The following is a 16,868-nucleotide window of genomic DNA, read 5'->3' on the forward strand; positions in this document are numbered from 1 at the left end:
ACAAGAGAGTGCTCGGCCCCAGTATCAACCATAAAAGTTACTGGTTGGCCCATTTTTATTCTGACCATGAGCTCATGGAGGCCAAGGAGGAGAGAGCCTGGTTCCCCTCAGTCTATTTCTGCAAGGCCTAGGAGGTCCCCCTTTTTCAGGGAGCCTTTCTCCGGTTGAGACATACTTTATTTTAATGCCCCTTTTCTTTACAGTAGGCACATTGATCCCTGGCCAAAGGGGTTCTGGGTTTCCCCCATTTGGTGGTTGGGGCCTCCCACTCTATAGACCTGTCAACAGGACCACCCTGGAAACCCTTTCCCAGAATGAACAGGTGGGCTTGTGTGTCCACTTGAACGGGTCGGTGATGGAGAAAGGTTGATAATACATCATGGAAGGGCCGGGCTGGACTGTCGTGTCTTTATGGTGCCGCTCCAGTTCTTGCTTTTCTTGTACCAGCATTTGGAGGGCGCTTGGTCTGGCCTGGGAAACAACCTGGCTGCTAGTCTTAGAGAAAGTAGATCCTCTGGGCCTGGGGCGCCGGGGCAGCTGATGGTGGTGGAGTGTGTGGCACAAGAGGAGGCCAGGTGTAGACGGCCTTGGGGGTGCATACAGAGGGGACAGGATCGATTTTAGCCTTGGGATCTCTGGCTGGGGCTTCTGTCAGTGTTTTGGGGCCACTTGGATGAGGTGATTAAGATCAGGGCAATAGGCCCATCCCTGCCTATTGCAAGCGAATGGCACCCAGGGGGTAGGGTCTGGGCAAGTCCTAGCCAGGAGTCAATGTACAGAAATTGGTCTGGGTGTTTTGGCGTTCCTGTTACAACGAGCCAAACCCGATGAGTCTCTGGGACAGCTAATTTCCCTTTTGAAGGCCATCCAGCATTGAAGGTGGGTCATTCTAACTCAAATAGGGTTCTCAGTTTGCCAGGATGCATTTTAACTCCATAGTGTTTTGAAAACCCCTTTCTCAGATTTTGATCCTACGGACTGTAGTTTGACTCTGCCTTGGTCCCATAGTGATGTTCCCGTGTGTCGCCAGCGCAGAGACAAAGGGTGGGTGTCCCTGCAGAGCAGAGACCAGGCACAGGCCCGCCTGTCCGCCCTCCTGGAGGAGATCTGCATGCTTCTGGGCCATAGCGAGTCCATATAAAGCCCAGATTGGCGCCCCAAGGGCTCACTTTAGATCTTATGAGGTCACCCCGGAGCAGGTCAGGGCCCACTCGGACTCCGTAGACTTCTGGGGGCCCTAAGGGTGCCGCCTGTGGAGCCACGGACTCGGGCCGCCTGACCCGCCAGGTCAAACTGCACATCCGCTCGCGCTTTCACACCGAAGTTCTTACAGTTCCTGCCCCCAGGCCCTGACCTGTGCAATTCCTTTCCTTTGGGAAGTTCTTTCCTGTCCCCCCTCTGGGGGGGGGGGGGGGGTGTTCCCGTCCCGGGGGGAACCCCCCCCCCCCCCCCCGGCCCCCCCCCCCGCCCCCCCCCCGGGGGGGGGGGGGGGGGGTTCCCCCCCCGGGGGGACCCCCCCCCCCCCCCGAGTCCCTACCTGTGAGACCTCTGGGAGGTGTCTGGGAGGAGATCAGTCTCCCCTTCCACCCCGACGTCGCAACCAGGTCTTCACCTGCCAAGTCTCCTGTGAGTCCGGGCGGGACCGGCGGAGCGGCCCAGTGCGCCCCGCACGGGAGGCTGCCGGAAAGCAGGCAGCGCGCCTTCTCCTTTACGACCTTCGTGCGTCGCCGCCGCAAACTGGTGGCCGCGATGGTGCTGGCGTGGGAGCCACGTGTTGCGAACCTGCCCTGGGTCCTGGCCCAAAAAAAGCCAAGCAGCCTTCAGAGATCTTGGAGGACCGGAGGTTCATTTCACGGCGGTGGGCCCGGGAGAGAGTAATCTCTCAAGGTGTGAGACCCGAGCACCAAGGGGGTAGTTTATACACTTTGACTTCCATATCTGTGCCACTCTGGCGGCCTCGGCCCGCGGGGTGGGTGGCAGAGAACAAGGAATGGCCCTGGGGCCGGAACTGGGATTCCCCTGCCCGATTGGTCATACCACCTCAGAACACAGATTTTCCTTATCATGACTTCAGAATCCATGATCTAAATCATTCCGTGAAGCTGCCCTTAAAACCCTACCTTTATATTGCTGGGTGATGTAAGGATTCATACGGGAAAAAATATTCTAAGAAAATGACCCTGAAGATCTGGTATGGAAAATGGAGGCAGGGGCACCTGGGTGGCTCAGTCAGTTATGTGTTTGCCTTCGGTTCAGGTCACCATCCCAGGGTCCTGGGATCCAGCCCCGTATCAGGCTCCCTGCTCAGCGGGGAGTCTGCTTCTCCCTCTGCCCCTCTCCCTGCTCATGCTTACACACACACTCTCTCTCTGAAATAAATAAAAATGGAAGTGAATATGGAAAAAATTATAAGATCCCCAATGCAAAATAGCAGGCCACAGTTCTCCTTAAATATTGAAGCACTTTTATACGGCATCACTTCTATATCCCAGACTGTGACTGTATCCACACGCTTCTGTGTAACAGCCGCAGGAGACGAAGTCCCCAGGACCGCACTCTTGCCCGTCTTTTTCCTCTGAAACGGACACCATCTGTTGTACGCGGCATCGATGCTCTCTCTGTTTTAATCCCACAGATGAAAGAGCTCGGGGTCATCTTCTACAACTGCAGCTGCCTGGTCCTGGACTTACAAAGGATATTCGCTCTGTACAGCTCGTTAAAATTCAAGAACAGAGTGCCTCAGACCTGGTCCAAGAGGCTCTATGGCGTCTACGACAACGAGAAGAAGTTGCAGCTTCAGTTGAACGAAACCAAATCTCAAGCCTTTGTGTCGGTGAGTCCTTGCCCTCCCGCTCCTCCTTCCTCCCGAGCTGGAATGTTCAAGTATGATCCGGGGCCGGGCCATCCCGAATTCTCCACATCAGTTCTGTCCCATCCCTCGAAGAGGTAAGATATGTGCTATCAGACTCGGCTGTCCCCAGTGAGGGGAACAGTGATGAAGGTTAATGCTCATTCCTAGCTCCCGCGGTCACCATGCTCCTCCGCTCTAGCTACGGAACCCTCCTTTGATGAAAGGAGCCTGAGGGAACCCCATTGTGTAACACAGATAAAAGGAGAGCTGTGTGTACTTTACGTCACTGAAGCTGAGGGCAGGGCACGGCACAGCCTCCGGCCCCTGACTACACTGAAAACCACCACCCATCCTCCACATCCACCCCCCACCCACCACAGCTGCCCCACAGTGTCACTGGGAATGGACAGTGTGACTCTGTGCCTACAGCCCTGCTCCCCAGTCTTTAATTAAGGACTGGCTGGGGCAGGGGCACCTGGGTGGCTCAGTCATTTAGATGTCTGCCTCCATCTCAGGTCATGATCTCAGGGTCCTGGGATCGAGCCCTGCATCGGGCTCCCTCCTCAGTGGAGAACCTGCTTCTCCCCTCAACTCCCCCACCCCCCTCGCTGTGTCTCTGTCACAGAAATACCTTTAAAAAAAAAAAAAAAAAAAAAAAAGGACTGGCTGGGGAGTCTGCTTAAAATGCAAATGTAGAGCCCCCTGCTCCTACCTAGGATCGAAGCACTGGACTGGGGTGAGACTTTAGAATTTTGTTTTGAAGCAGGCTCCACAGCTCATCCAAGTGCTCAGATAAACTGCTTAAAACCATGCTCCTAATTCAACACGCTCATCATCCTTTTTGCGGATCAAACCCAAAGCACAGTCTGAAAATTTAGCCAGGTAGCAACTGAGACAAAAGAGGGTGTTTTTTTGTCTTAACAAACTCATATAAATACAAATAGCAGAACACAGACCGCAAGACTTTCATCAAACCAAGCTAAAAAAAACCTTTTCTTTAAAAAATATGCCGCAGACCACAATGCAGTCGCACGTAGCGTATTGCATGGGACGTTCTACGAGCCTAATTATTTCATGTCTTTGGTTTCATTTCCGCTCAAGACAACCCTGTAAGGCGGGAAGGTCAGCTCTGATTCTGAATTTGTAGACGACTAGCAATAGGAAATTGGGAATTCAGGGAACCCTGAATCCAGAAGGTGACAGGGTGACATGGCAGCCCAAGGGACATTTGCTCAGCCCATACAGCAGATGGGAAGCAGCAAGGGATAGGTGAATTCTCAGCAGATTTCAGACAGTTGCTGGATGTTGAATCTTAGAGCCAGGTGGATGTGAGTTTTGTGTACATTTATATTCTGACTCTTAAAAAGCTGGGGGAGTCCCCGCTTATTGATCCCAAAGTTACCAGGCCAGACCCTTAATAAAATCTACTAAAACGAAGGCCTTTGTTGTATTCTAGGGCAGATTTGCCAGTTGCTTTTTATTAAATGATTTGCCCCAAAATAAATAGAGTTTTTAAATATGCCTTCAGGAATAACCTTTTAAACTGTATAATGCCTCTGCTTTCATTTTTCATATTATTACTTTATCTTCTATTTCCCATTAATATCAAGCCTACCTTTGAATTCCAGTCGGACGGATGTTAATTGAACACGGTTTTTGCAGAGACATAAAATCTTACAGGTAAAAAATAAAGTCAGACCTCCCCACCACTGGAATTGGTAACATTTGCCCAAAGCTCTTTGATCTCACCCCTAATGTAGCATTTATCACATTCTCATAACTGTTGGTTTATTGATCATCGCTCCCACTATTTGAAAGGCTCCAAAGGCCATATACAGGGCCATCTTCATCATTGCTATTCCCAGCACATTACTTACAGCTCCCTAAAAGCAACAATAAATGTGGGATTGGTTTTATTAGTAGTAATTTTAATAAAAAGTTCTAGGATGTATATAATTTTCTGAGTAATACATGCCAAACAAATGTCAAGGCAAACTTATTGAAATTCAAAGCATTTGTTATAAAATATCTTAAAATAGTATTTTTTTTAAAAGATTTATTTATTTGACAGAGATCACAAGTAGGCAGAGGTGGGGGAAAGCAGGGCTCCCTGCTTGAGCAGAGAGCCTGATCCCAGGGTTCAATCCCAGGATCCTGGGATCATGACCTGAGCTGAAGGCAGAGGCTTTAACCCACTGAGCCACCCAGGTGCCCCTAAAATAGTATAATTTTATAATCTCACACAGTTCCAAGACTAAGTTAACACACGCACACACAAATATTATTGAAGACCTTAAGAATTACCATTCCCCAAATTAGATTTGGGATGATTAATAACTTAGGATGTTATATAAATTTTAAGTTATGATATAAACGTGGATTATTTCTAATTTTCTCATGGAACACAAGGAGAGGCCTGGTGAGATTTCACTCTGTGATCTCTAACCACTCGGAGCCACATGGTTTGGATTTATTTACATTCCCCATTGAAATCAGAAACAGGAACCATAGTTAACTGCATTTTGGTCTTATCTTGTAGATTTCTCTTTAGAACCTTTGAGATTATAAATTTGCTTTCCAAGATCAAGACTAGTTGGTTCAAGGTCTGTTCTTTTTAAGATTTTATTTGTGAAAGACAGCATGAGCAGGGAGCCCACTGTGGGACTTGATCCCAGGACCGTGAGCCTATGGCAGACGCTTAACCGATGGAACCACCTAGGTGCCCCTCAAAGTCTGTTGTTACGGATCTGGGTGCTAGACAGATCTCATTTCTCGTTACGGTTTCATTCACCCATCCAGTCCTGCAGACTGAGATGCGTTTAGTGAGTGAGCGCAGACATTAAGCAGAATATGGTGCTGTGAAAAATACCCTGCTCTATTCCCCTACTTCGTTGTTAACTACATTTGAATAACTTTGTGGAGAGATGCTTTATATTCCATGAAATTCACCCTTTCCAGGTATATGATTCAGTGGGTTTTAGTGTGGCCAGAGCTGTGTTTACATATCCACTGGCTCATTTTGAATATTGTCATCACCACAAACACCACACCCACTGGGGTCACTCTCCATAGTCCTCTTCCCCCAGGCCCTGGCAACCACTCCTCTACTGCCTGTCTCTTAGGGTTCTCCTCTCTCTAGCATTTCATATTAGTGGAATAAGACAGGATATAGTCTTTTTTTTTTTTTTTAAGATTTATTTGTTTGCGAGAGAGCACAGGAGGGAGCAGAGAAAAAGGGAGACAGACTCTTGCAGACGCCCCACTGAGCCCAGAGCCCAACATGGGGCTCAGTCTTATGACCCTGAGATCATGACCTCAGCCAGAATCAAGAGTTGACACTTCACTAACTGAGCCACCCAGGCACCCAGCAGTGTGTTGTCTTTCGTAATTGACTCCTTTCAAAGTCTATTAATGTTACAACATGAATCAGTACATCCCTCCTTTTTTATGGTCAAATAATATTCCAGGTACCACATTTAGTTCATTCATCCATCAACTGATGAATATTGAGGAGTTTCTGTCTTCTGGCTCCTGTGAAGAGTGCTGGTGTGAAGCTTTATGTACAAGGTTTTATTGGAACACCCGTTTCCAGTGTCTTGGGGTGTAGACTCAGGAGAAGTACCGTGGGTAATGTGATAGCTGTGTGCGGCACACTCTGAGACTGACAAACCGTTCTCCAAACTGGCTGCCCCAATTGACGATTCCACCAGCAACAAATGACAGCTCCCGTGTCTCCACATCTTTCCCAATGCCTGTTATTTTCGATTTTATTTCACCCCGCCTGGTGGATGTGTGGGTGTGAAATGGTATGTCCCTGTGGTTTTTACTTGTATATTTTAATGTGTTCGTTGGCCCTTTGTTCATCTTTTCTGAGACATGTCTTTCCAATCCTTTGCCCACTTTACTTGGATTTTTATTATTGAGTGGTGAGTGTTCCTATACATTCCACATATACAGTTTGCAAATATTTTCTCCCTTCCATGGGGCCAGCTTTTTGTGTTTAATATATTTTAACTTAAATATTCTTGGGATGGAGTGTGGACTCTTTACAAACCAGGAAACAGTTGTGAAATAAATCAGAAGCCTGCTAAGGCGAGTATTTAAAGACTATACAAAGCAAGTTATGTGCATGTTTAAGGCACTAATTGATCCGAGAGAGCAACATATTGCCTAGATGCAGGTGCAGAAGAGAACTGGAGTGGTAAAAGGTCATCACAGAGCCAAAACAAAGAGATTGTTTTCCTGCTCCTTCCCATAATAAAGGAGTACACAGTGCAAGGCTCAGAAAATTAATTCAGGGGCTACCTGGGTGGCTCGCTGAGGTAAGCGACTGTCTTTTGCTCAGGTCATGATCCCAGGGTTCTGGGATCGAGCCCCACATCCGGCTACCTGCTCAGCAGGAAGCCTGCTTGCGCTCTCTGACTGTCAAATAAGTAAATAAAATCTTCTTTAAAAAAAAAGAAAATTAATTCAGGACCAATAAGAGGGAGACTTAACAGCCTTCTAATTAAATTATTGGAACTAATTAACTTCCTCTGTCGGACCAGTAGATCAGTCATTCTTCAGGTGGTTGTTCATTCACTTACGTCTTAAGCAAATATTTCAAAGCCATTGGTATATCCAGACACTATGTTCAAAGGTAGTGAACTCTGGAATACACCATCAGGCACCGCCACGCCCCCAGGGCCGGGGGGACTGACACAAACAGTCACGCATTTCCCTAATACACACATGCAACACCTGCCACACTCCAGGCATCGGGTTGGGCGATGGGACCTAGGAAGCAACACAGCAGGCAAGTACACATCCAGGGCTATTCCCGAGCGGATGGAAATAGCCAACGTGAAGCAGCTCCACTGGGAATGAGGTCCGGTCCGGGAGTCCCTCCAGCCTGCAACGCTGGTTAACGCAGGAAGCCCTCTCACGTTCAGCCCGCAGATACTGCCGCATAGCAGGGGCTAGGAGTGGCATGGAGATAACCAGGTGCTGGAGATATGCAGCCCAGCGGGGCACACGCCAGTGCAGAAGCACCCAGACTCATGAAGATGACCCCATGTCACGGGCTAGAATAAACGCCACCAAGCCAGCAACTTATTAGGGCCACCGATGTGTGCCGAGTGGCCAGACTAGCGCTAGGATGCGGCAGGCGCTGAGTGCTATTGGTGGAACAAAGACCAGCTAGCACAGAAGAGGCCGGAAGCGAGACGGGTGTGTCCCGTGATGACCCACCCCCCTTCAGCCACGGGGCTCAGCAGGTCGAAGGGACCCCGCCCAGACGCCGCAGGCTGTAAATGCCGGAGCCGGGCCAGGAGCACCGGATGGCACCACGCACGACCAGATGTGAGGAGACCAAGGACACTACGCCTCCATTTGCTCCTCCCTGAAACCAAAATTAGTTTTGGGAACACACAAGAAAATCCAGGAGACTTCGAAACAAAAACAGGGGACTCCGGCTGCGTGTCAGGACTGGCTCAGGCCCTGGTCTGGGGCTAACATTTTTTTTAAAGATTTAGTTTACTTATTTGACACACACAGAGAAAGTACAAGCAGGGGGAGCAGCAGAGGCAGAGGGAGAAGCAGACGGAGCAGCGAGCCCCACGCGGGACTCGATCCCAGGACTCTGGGATCATGACCCCAGCCAAAGGCAGCCACTTAACTGACTGAGCCACCCAGGCCCCCTGGTGCTAACATTTAAAGCAGACCCAACAGGCTGAGGGAATTAAGTCGTTTCCATATTGACTGTATTGATAGAGACAGAAAAATGAGTGGCATACAATCCCTAAAATCCAGCCAGGGACTGTCTCTGCCAGCAGCTGAGGCAGGGGCCATAGGCTAACTAATATCACAGATAAATCATATTATGAGAGGCCAGAGAAAGGAAAAGGAGCCTCTGGGTTCCACGGAGGGGCTCATCCTTGAGCTGGAGCGCAGAGAAAGCCTAGGACTCCAATGGGCCAGAAATGCTGACACGCAGAGCACACAGATGGGGGCTGGGCCGTTCCTTCCCTTTGGGGCACGGTGGCTGGCCCAGGAGGGAGGCAGAGAAACGGGAGGCCAGGGCACAGAGGGCCAGAGATAGAACCCTCCGACGAGTTCAGGCAGGATTCCCAGACACACGTACGTAGGTACGTGTGTTTGTTTTTTGTTTTTTGGTTTTTTTTTTACATCATGGTGACAAGGAAATTATGTGTTAAAGTCCCAGCAAAGAGCACTAGGGAGAAATGGCGGGAGGGACAGGGAGACACAGGAGACGCTGTAAAGCAGGAACATGTGTCCCGGCGACAGCCGGAGTAACCGCCATGTGTGTGCTGGGTGAAGGGGGGAGAGACAGCTCTGGGTTTTGTTTTTTACTGCTTTTGTGTGGTATGGTTTGTTTCTATTTTATGTCCATTCATGAGGGTTTGTTGTTGTTTTGGCGTTAGTCTTTTTCAAAGACTTAGAAGCTCACCCTCATTCCAAAGTAAAAATCATTTACATAATCAAAAACCATCTGATAGTCAGCTACCAAGGTGACTTTCTGAGCAGGGACGCCAGCGTGGGGGCGGGGCTGACCAGACTCCTTTCCTGCCCCCCTCCCCCACGCTCCGCATTCCTCTGGGTTGGGATCTAGAACACCCACTTCGTCTTCCCTAAGCCGGGTTGAGGATTCCCAGCAGCGTGGTGCGGGGAGCCCCTGAACCTTGGATGAGAGACCCAATGCCCCCACAGCAGGGAGTTCCAGAAACCATGTATTCAGACTTCCGGTACAAAACACCCCTTGGATTACGCATGCCCCTCCACTTACCATCTGTATAGAATAGGTACTACACGGTAACGCCTGAGAAAATTTGCAGCTCTACCTGACAAGGTGTCCACCAGAGCCCCCTAAGTTTAGAGCTAGAGTGCTCCCCAATTTGGGTGTGGGTATCGAACGTTAGAATTCCCTCCCAAAACAGACGTAAAGGACAGCCTTAAGACCCGTCCTAGCACACTCAGATCTGAACATGCCTAGCTATGCTAGGATCACATACATATTTGTCCGATCTCATCCAGAACTGCGAAGTTGGTTTGCAAACTTGACCCAAAAGCCAAGCTCCATTAGAACATGTAAAAAACAGCAACAAAAGAGAGAAAGCCCCAGCTAACAAAAAGCAATCTAAACGCTTGTTTTTTTGTGTGTGTTTTTGCAGAATTCTCCCAAGCTCTTCTGCCCCAAGAACAGAAGCTTTGACATCGATGCCATCTACAGCGTGATCGATGACGCCAAGCAGTACGTCTACATCGCGGTCACAGACTACCTGCCCATCTCCAGCACCAGCACCAAAAGGTCAGTGAGTGCGCAGCCTCGTCCTCGAGCCCATTCTCCAGGGCCAGGCACACATGGGGGACCACGGGGAGCCAGCCTGCACCCGGAGATGCTCTCTGTTCACCTTGGGTGGCTACCCATCTGACCTCCTCGGTCTGCATTTGGATCTTGCCAAGGACACGTCTCCTCCCTCAGTCCATCTGCAGGACTCGGGGGTCGTCTCCTCCTGCCAGATTTCCTCAGTGCTCTACCTTAACAGGCGCTGGAACGACTTTTAAATGAAGATGGGGGTGTTGTCAACCTGAGCGTTATTTGAAAAATAAAAATAAATGGAATAATCTAAACGATTCAGAAAAAAACTACGTCTTAAAGATGAGTTCGCAGGTATCCTTGAAGGACATGCTGACACTGAGGAGGCCTGGCAAGACCTTCTGTGGAGGAGACGTCATCTTGTTGTGTCCCGCCAGTCTTCATTAAATGCTCAACTTTCATATGCTTTCAGCTTCAAGAAGGAGGAGACTCAGAACATGTATGTTCTCAGTCAATCCATTCCTCTCTATGAAGAAGAAAGCATTTTAAAAATCAAGGGTTTTTTTTTTCAGTAATTCATCACTGTTTGGGGCAGTGTGTAAGTCCCTGAATATTTACATGGATACAGGCGTGGCTCTGCCCCCAAAGTTTCCTGCTTTTGCTTTCTTGCTGGGAGTGCAAAGATTTGGGTGCTTGCGTTCTAAAGAACACATTTCGTCCAGGGAAAGTTTTCAAAGGGCACATTTCTGGGAGTACCACCTGAGACTTTTTAATTTGAAAAATTACAATTTCAAAATAACCATTTGCTGCGGTAAAATGCATGCGTGTTCTCTATTGCTTTAATGTTTTTTAAGTTGCCAACCCTGCATAGGCATAATATGCTTCCTTATGCAAATGGCTGTAGGATTGCGAAAGCATGTTTCTCCCAGAACTGCTGGAGACACTATGAAAACACTTTTACTTTAAAATGCGGTACATCCTTGAATATTCATAGGTTTTTACCCATCTACTTGTGCACAGTTTCTAGCCCTCCTTTTCATTTTCCTCTTGTTTATTGTGTACGTGGTTTCAGATACCATTTTAGATGTCAACTCCCCCTGGGGACGATTTTGAAACCTAATAGATAGGTTTTGCCTGATTTTTCCATTATTGTGGAAGGAGAATAAGGTCAAGTTTATGGACTTATGTTAGTATGGAGGATGATTTCTTAGGATTGACAAAACCTTCATCCCATGAAGTCCCAGGAACAAAATTAAGCTCCTTTATGGTTGGAGGGGGTTGGGGGGAGGGAGTTAGCATGGAGAACCTAAAACATCTTGGAAAAGCAAAAGTTAGAGAAAACTAAAAGAATGATAAAGAACGGAAAACTCACATGAAGTTTTGCATTTGGGTTATTAATCTCCCATTTCAGCTGTTAGTAAAAGAAGAGTTCTTTTCTCATACTTAAAATATTGTAAGACCTGCCCCTGTTGTCAAGGATTCTGATGAAAAGTCATCAGAGACATAAGAAATAGTTCAAACATCTAGGCTGTAATTAAATATGTAAGAATGGAAAAAAAAAAAAATTGGAAACCCCCTGGGAAAAGACACTGAAGTTTGTGTCAGCTGAGAATGTCTATTTGGTTTGTTTTTTGTTTTGGTGCATTTTACTTCTGTGAGTGGTGGCATGACTTCATTATTCGTGCTGCAGTAGAACAATGTAGCCACATAGAGCTACACTCTTTCTTCCTTTCACAGTCTCACCAAAGGAAAACAACAAACTGCTTTAAGCACTTAATGCCCCACTCATCAATCTGAAAGTAGGACCAGTAAAATCTCAACCGTAACCAAATGAGCTTTTACCTTACTTTAAAACACTCTAATTACCTTTAACTATTTTCTTATCAAGTGTAAATGGGCTTTAGATATTTCATAATTATAAACATGCCAATGACATGTCTCTGTTCGTTATTCATTTGTGGCAAAACATTCTTTTTCGGTAGTATAAAAAAAAATTAAGCAAGCTGGGTCTTTCAGGTTTGAAAGACAACTTCTGAATAACATTACCACTAGCCAGTCTATGAGAAAATTTTGTTTCGTTTCTGTATATTAAACTTCCTTTTCATTACAGTAAAAAAAAAAAAAAAAGAAAGAAAAGAAAAAATATTTAAGTCAGCCTGACTCCTTGTCCTGGAGAAATCTTTCAGGAGTGATTCCAACTTGAATAAACAAATAGATACTATCAAATATGCTACAGACTTAACTTTTGGTGTACGCACTGCTAAACATCCAAATGAAAGGAAAAATTCACATGCTCCCAAAGTAGAAATAGTTGGCAACGTGTAAAAAAAATATACACCATCACTTAGCAGCAATGTTAGAAGTAACTTCTAGGGCACCTGGGTGGCTCAGTGGGTTAAGCCGCTGCCTTCGGCTCAGGTCATGATCTCAGGGTCCTGGGATCAAGTCCCGCATCGGGCTCTCTGCTCAGCAGGGAGCCTGCTTCCCTCTCTCTCTCTCTCTCTCTGCCTGCCTCTCCATCTACTTGTGATCTCTGTCTGTCAAATAAATAAATAAAATCTTTAAAAAAAAAAACTTTAAATAAAAGAAAAAGTAACTTCTACTTTTCAAAGGAGTAGGAAGAGAGCAGAACAATGATGTGTGGCTAAGTAGATCTTGCAGTAAAAAAACCAGAGGCCCTATTTCACTTCTTCCTGTTTTAGCCATCGGGTGCTCTTTCTTTAAGCAATTCACTTATTTATTTGGTTCTCAGTGTGCGGTGGTTCATTATTTATTTCCTCAGTCACTTGTAATACATCTTTCAGAAGGAAACCAGTAAAAGTGTGAAGGAACAATAAAAATGTAGGCTGGCAGCCAAGAACCCCCTCTGGCAAAGTTACCTTTCGGATGTGAAGGAGAAACAAAGGCTTTCCCAGAAAAACAAAAGCTCAGGGCGTTCACCACCACTGGGAGACCTGCCTTACAAGAGGTGTTGAAGGGAGCTCTTCAAATTGAAACAAAAACAACAACAACATGAAAGCACACTAAGTTCCGATTAAGGTGATAAACAAGCAGTTGGAATTAGAATATTATATTGTAACTCCTTTTTGGAATGGTAGATTATACTCTTAACTGTATGTTAAAGGAAAAGAGCGTTAACATAACTCTCGCTACTAAAGCTGGGAATGAAGTCACAGCTGAGGAAGAGGTAACATCACAACATGGAAAGTACAGGAGGAGAGGAGCAAAAGGATGATAGGTGAAAAGAAAAGTGCAGTCAGTAGAGAAAAGACTGTTTTCTTCTATGAGATGCCTTGTGTAAACCCCATTGTAACTACATGACAAAAATTTAGAGCAGGGATGTGAAACATAAAAAGGAGGGTGAATGACCAAATCATCCTGGAAAACCACCAACTGGCAAAAGCAGAGTGAAACAGAAAGAAAAATAAACACAGAAAAACAAAACCAGAAGGCGGGAGATGAAATGGCCAGTAGTAAGTAAATGCTTACCTATTAGCAATCCCCCTCTGTGAAAATGCATTGAACTCACCAGTCAAAAGGCACAGAGTGGCGGGAGGGACAAAAAAGCAAATATGCTGCCTAAGGGGACTCACTTCAGCTCTAGAGACAGGTACAGGCTCAGAGTGCGGGAATGCAAGATGACACTCCTCAAGCGAACAGAAATGAAGGCAAGTGTAACCATACTTATATCGGACAAAATAGACTTTAAGCCAGAAAGGGTCCCAGGAGACAAAGAAGGTCCTTATATAATGATAAAAGGGCCGGTATATCAAGAAGATAGAGCGATCGGAAATGTACGGGCTTGCTGCCAACTCTGTGACTTCAAAACGTACTAAGCAATTAATGAGGGATCCTAAGGGAGAGAGAGACAATAATGCGGTAATTGTAGGGCACTGTAATACCCAGCAACAGCCACGGATAAACCAACCAGACAGAAAGTGAACAAGAAGATGTTGCAGTTGAACCTAGCTTTAGAACAAACGGACTTAGCAGGCGCACACAGAACATCACACCCAACGGCAGCAGAATACACGTTCTTCTCAAGTGCACATGGAACGTTCTCTGGGATAAATTACATATTAGGCCACAAATCAGCAGATTTAAGAGAGTTAAAATCATACCAACTATCTTCTCTGACCACAATCATATGAAACTAGGAATCAACAAGAAGACAGTAAAAAGATCTACAAATACGTGAAACTAAAAGCACTTCTAAACTGTTGAGTCAAAGAAGAAATCAAAAGGGAAATAAAAAATTGTCTTGAAAACACAACATATCGAATATTATGGGATGCATAAAAGTAGATCCAAGAAGAAAGTTTATGACTATAAATACACTGGGAAAGGAGAAAGATCTTAAATAATCTCACTTTACACCACGAGGAACTAAAAAAAGAAAAGTATCAAAGCAGAAATAAATGAAATAGAGGGGCGCCTCGGTGGCTCAGTGGGTTAAGCCTCTGCCTTCGGCTCAGGTCATGATCCCAGGGTCCTGGGATCGAGCCCCACATCGGGCTCTCTGCTCTGCAGGGAGCCTGCTTCTGCCTGCTTCTCTGTCTACTTGTGATCTGTCAAATAAATAAAATCTTAAAAAAATAATAATAATAAATGAAATAGAGACCAAATCAATAGAAAGTGTCAACAAACCAAGAACTGGGTCTCTGAAAAGAAAAACAAAATTGAAGCCTTTAGCTAGACTAAGGAAAAAAGAGAAAGCTCAAAGAAATAAACATGAAAGAGGAGACATTACAACTGGTACTACAGAAATACCTAGAATTATGAGACTACTATGAACAACTATATGTTAAGAAATTATGTAAACTAAAAGAAATGACTACATTTCTAGAAACACACAACCTACCAAGACTAACACAGGAAGATGGAGAAAATCTGAACAGACCAGTTGTGAGTAAAGAGATTGAATCAGTAATAAAAAAAACTCCCAACACAAGAAACCTCAGGACCAGATGGCTTCCAAACATTTAAAGCAGAATTAACACCAGTCCTCCCCCAAACTTGTTCAAAATACCAAGAAGGAGAAACACTTTCAAACTCATTCTGTGAGGCCAGCATTACTTTGCTACCAAAATCAGATAAGGAGACTACAAGAAAAAAAACTATGGACCAATATCCCTGATGGATATAGATGCAAATATTTTCAAGAGAATATTAGCAGACCGAATTCAGGAACACATTAAAAAGGATTATACACAATGAACAAATGGGATTTTATCCCTGGGATACGACGGTATTTCAACATATGCAAGTCAACAAATGCAAATACACTGCATCAATTAAATGATAAATATGACATGATCATCTCAATAGACAAAGAAAAACCATTTGACAAAATACAACACCCTTTCATGATAATTAAAAAAAAAACAAAACCAAAAAAACCTCTAACATGGGTACCGAAGGACTATAACTCAGCATGATAAAGGCCATATATGACAAACCAACAGCTAACATTATACTCACTGGAGAGAAATTAAAGCATAAAGCATTTCCCCCAGGATCAGGAAAAAAGCAAGGATGCCTACTGTCAGCAGTCTTACCCAATACAGTCTTGGGAGCCCTAGCCAAAGCAATCAGGCAAGAAATAAAAGGAATACACATTGGGAAGAAAGAAGTAAAAATTACCATTATTTGCTGATGATGTGACCTTATATGTAGAAAATCCTAGAAAATCAGTTTTAAAAAAAACTGTTGGAATTAATCAACAATTTCAGTAAAGTGTTACGATACAACATCAGTTGCATTCCTTTACACCAATGATGAATCCTCTGAAAAAGCAGGAAAACCATCACATTCACAGTAACATCAAAAACAATATTCTTAGGAATAAATTTAACAAAGGAAGTGAAAGATCTGTACAGTGAAAACTACAAAGCTTTGCTGAAAGAAACTGAAGAAGACACAGATAAATGGAAAGGCATCTCTGTCCGTGGACTAGAAGAATTAATATTGTTAAAGTGACTATATTACTGAAAGTGATCTACAGATTCAACGCAGTCCCCTTCAAAATACCAAAAGCATTCTTCACAGAAATAAAAGAAATAACCTTAAAATTTGTGCAGAACCACAAAAGACCCCAAACAGCCAAAAACAATCCTGAGAAAAAGAACAAGGTTCAAGGCATCACACTTCCTGATTTCAAACTACATGACAAAGCCGTAGTAATAAAAACAATACAAAAATAAATGACATCAACCAATGGAACAAAATAGCCCAGAACTAAACCCTGGCCTATACAATCAACTAATATTCAACACAGGCACCAGGAACACTCAATGGGGAAAGGACAATCTCTTCAACAAATGGTGCTGGGGGAAACTGGAGAAAAACATAGAGAACAGTGAAGTTGGACCCTAATCAACACGACTCACAAAAATTAACTCAAGATAGATCAAAGACTTAAAGATAAGACCTGATATCATAAAACTCCTAGAAGAAGATATAGGGGAAAAGCCCATCAATAATGGTCTTGGTAATAATTCTTTTGGCATGACACCAAAGCCCAAACAATAATAACAAAAAATTAACAGAAGAGACTATATCAAACTCAAAAGGTTTTGCACCACAAAGGAAACAATTAACAAAATAAAAGGACAGCCTACAGAATGAGGAAAGATTTTTGCAATCCATATCACTTCTTTATGGAATCTAGAAAAGTTCTACCTGTAGAAAACACAGTGCAAT

At 45.0% G+C, this 16,868-nt stretch overlaps 1 protein-coding gene across 6 annotated transcripts in view; it reads left to right on the forward strand.

The window, feature by feature from the left end:
- The window catches only part of PLD5 (phospholipase D family member 5), a 375,019-nt gene that overhangs the window by 339,480 nt on the left and 18,671 nt on the right, over positions 1-16,868 (forward strand). For all 6 annotated transcript variants that reach the window (XM_032862919.1, XM_032862918.1, XM_032862920.1 and 3 more), the window contains 2 exons: positions 2,636-2,833; positions 10,021-10,157. In XM_032862919.1, coding sequence (XP_032718810.1) covers positions 2,636-2,833; positions 10,021-10,157 — 335 coding nt within the window. The remainder of the gene's footprint in view (positions 1-2,635; positions 2,834-10,020; positions 10,158-16,868) is intronic.

This window comes from Lontra canadensis, unplaced genomic scaffold, assembly GCF_010015895.1.
Source record: "Lontra canadensis isolate GAN:19392208 unplaced genomic scaffold, GSC_riverotter_1.0 scaffold24, whole genome shotgun sequence".
Lineage (NCBI taxonomy): Eukaryota > Metazoa > Chordata > Mammalia > Carnivora > Mustelidae > Lontra > Lontra canadensis.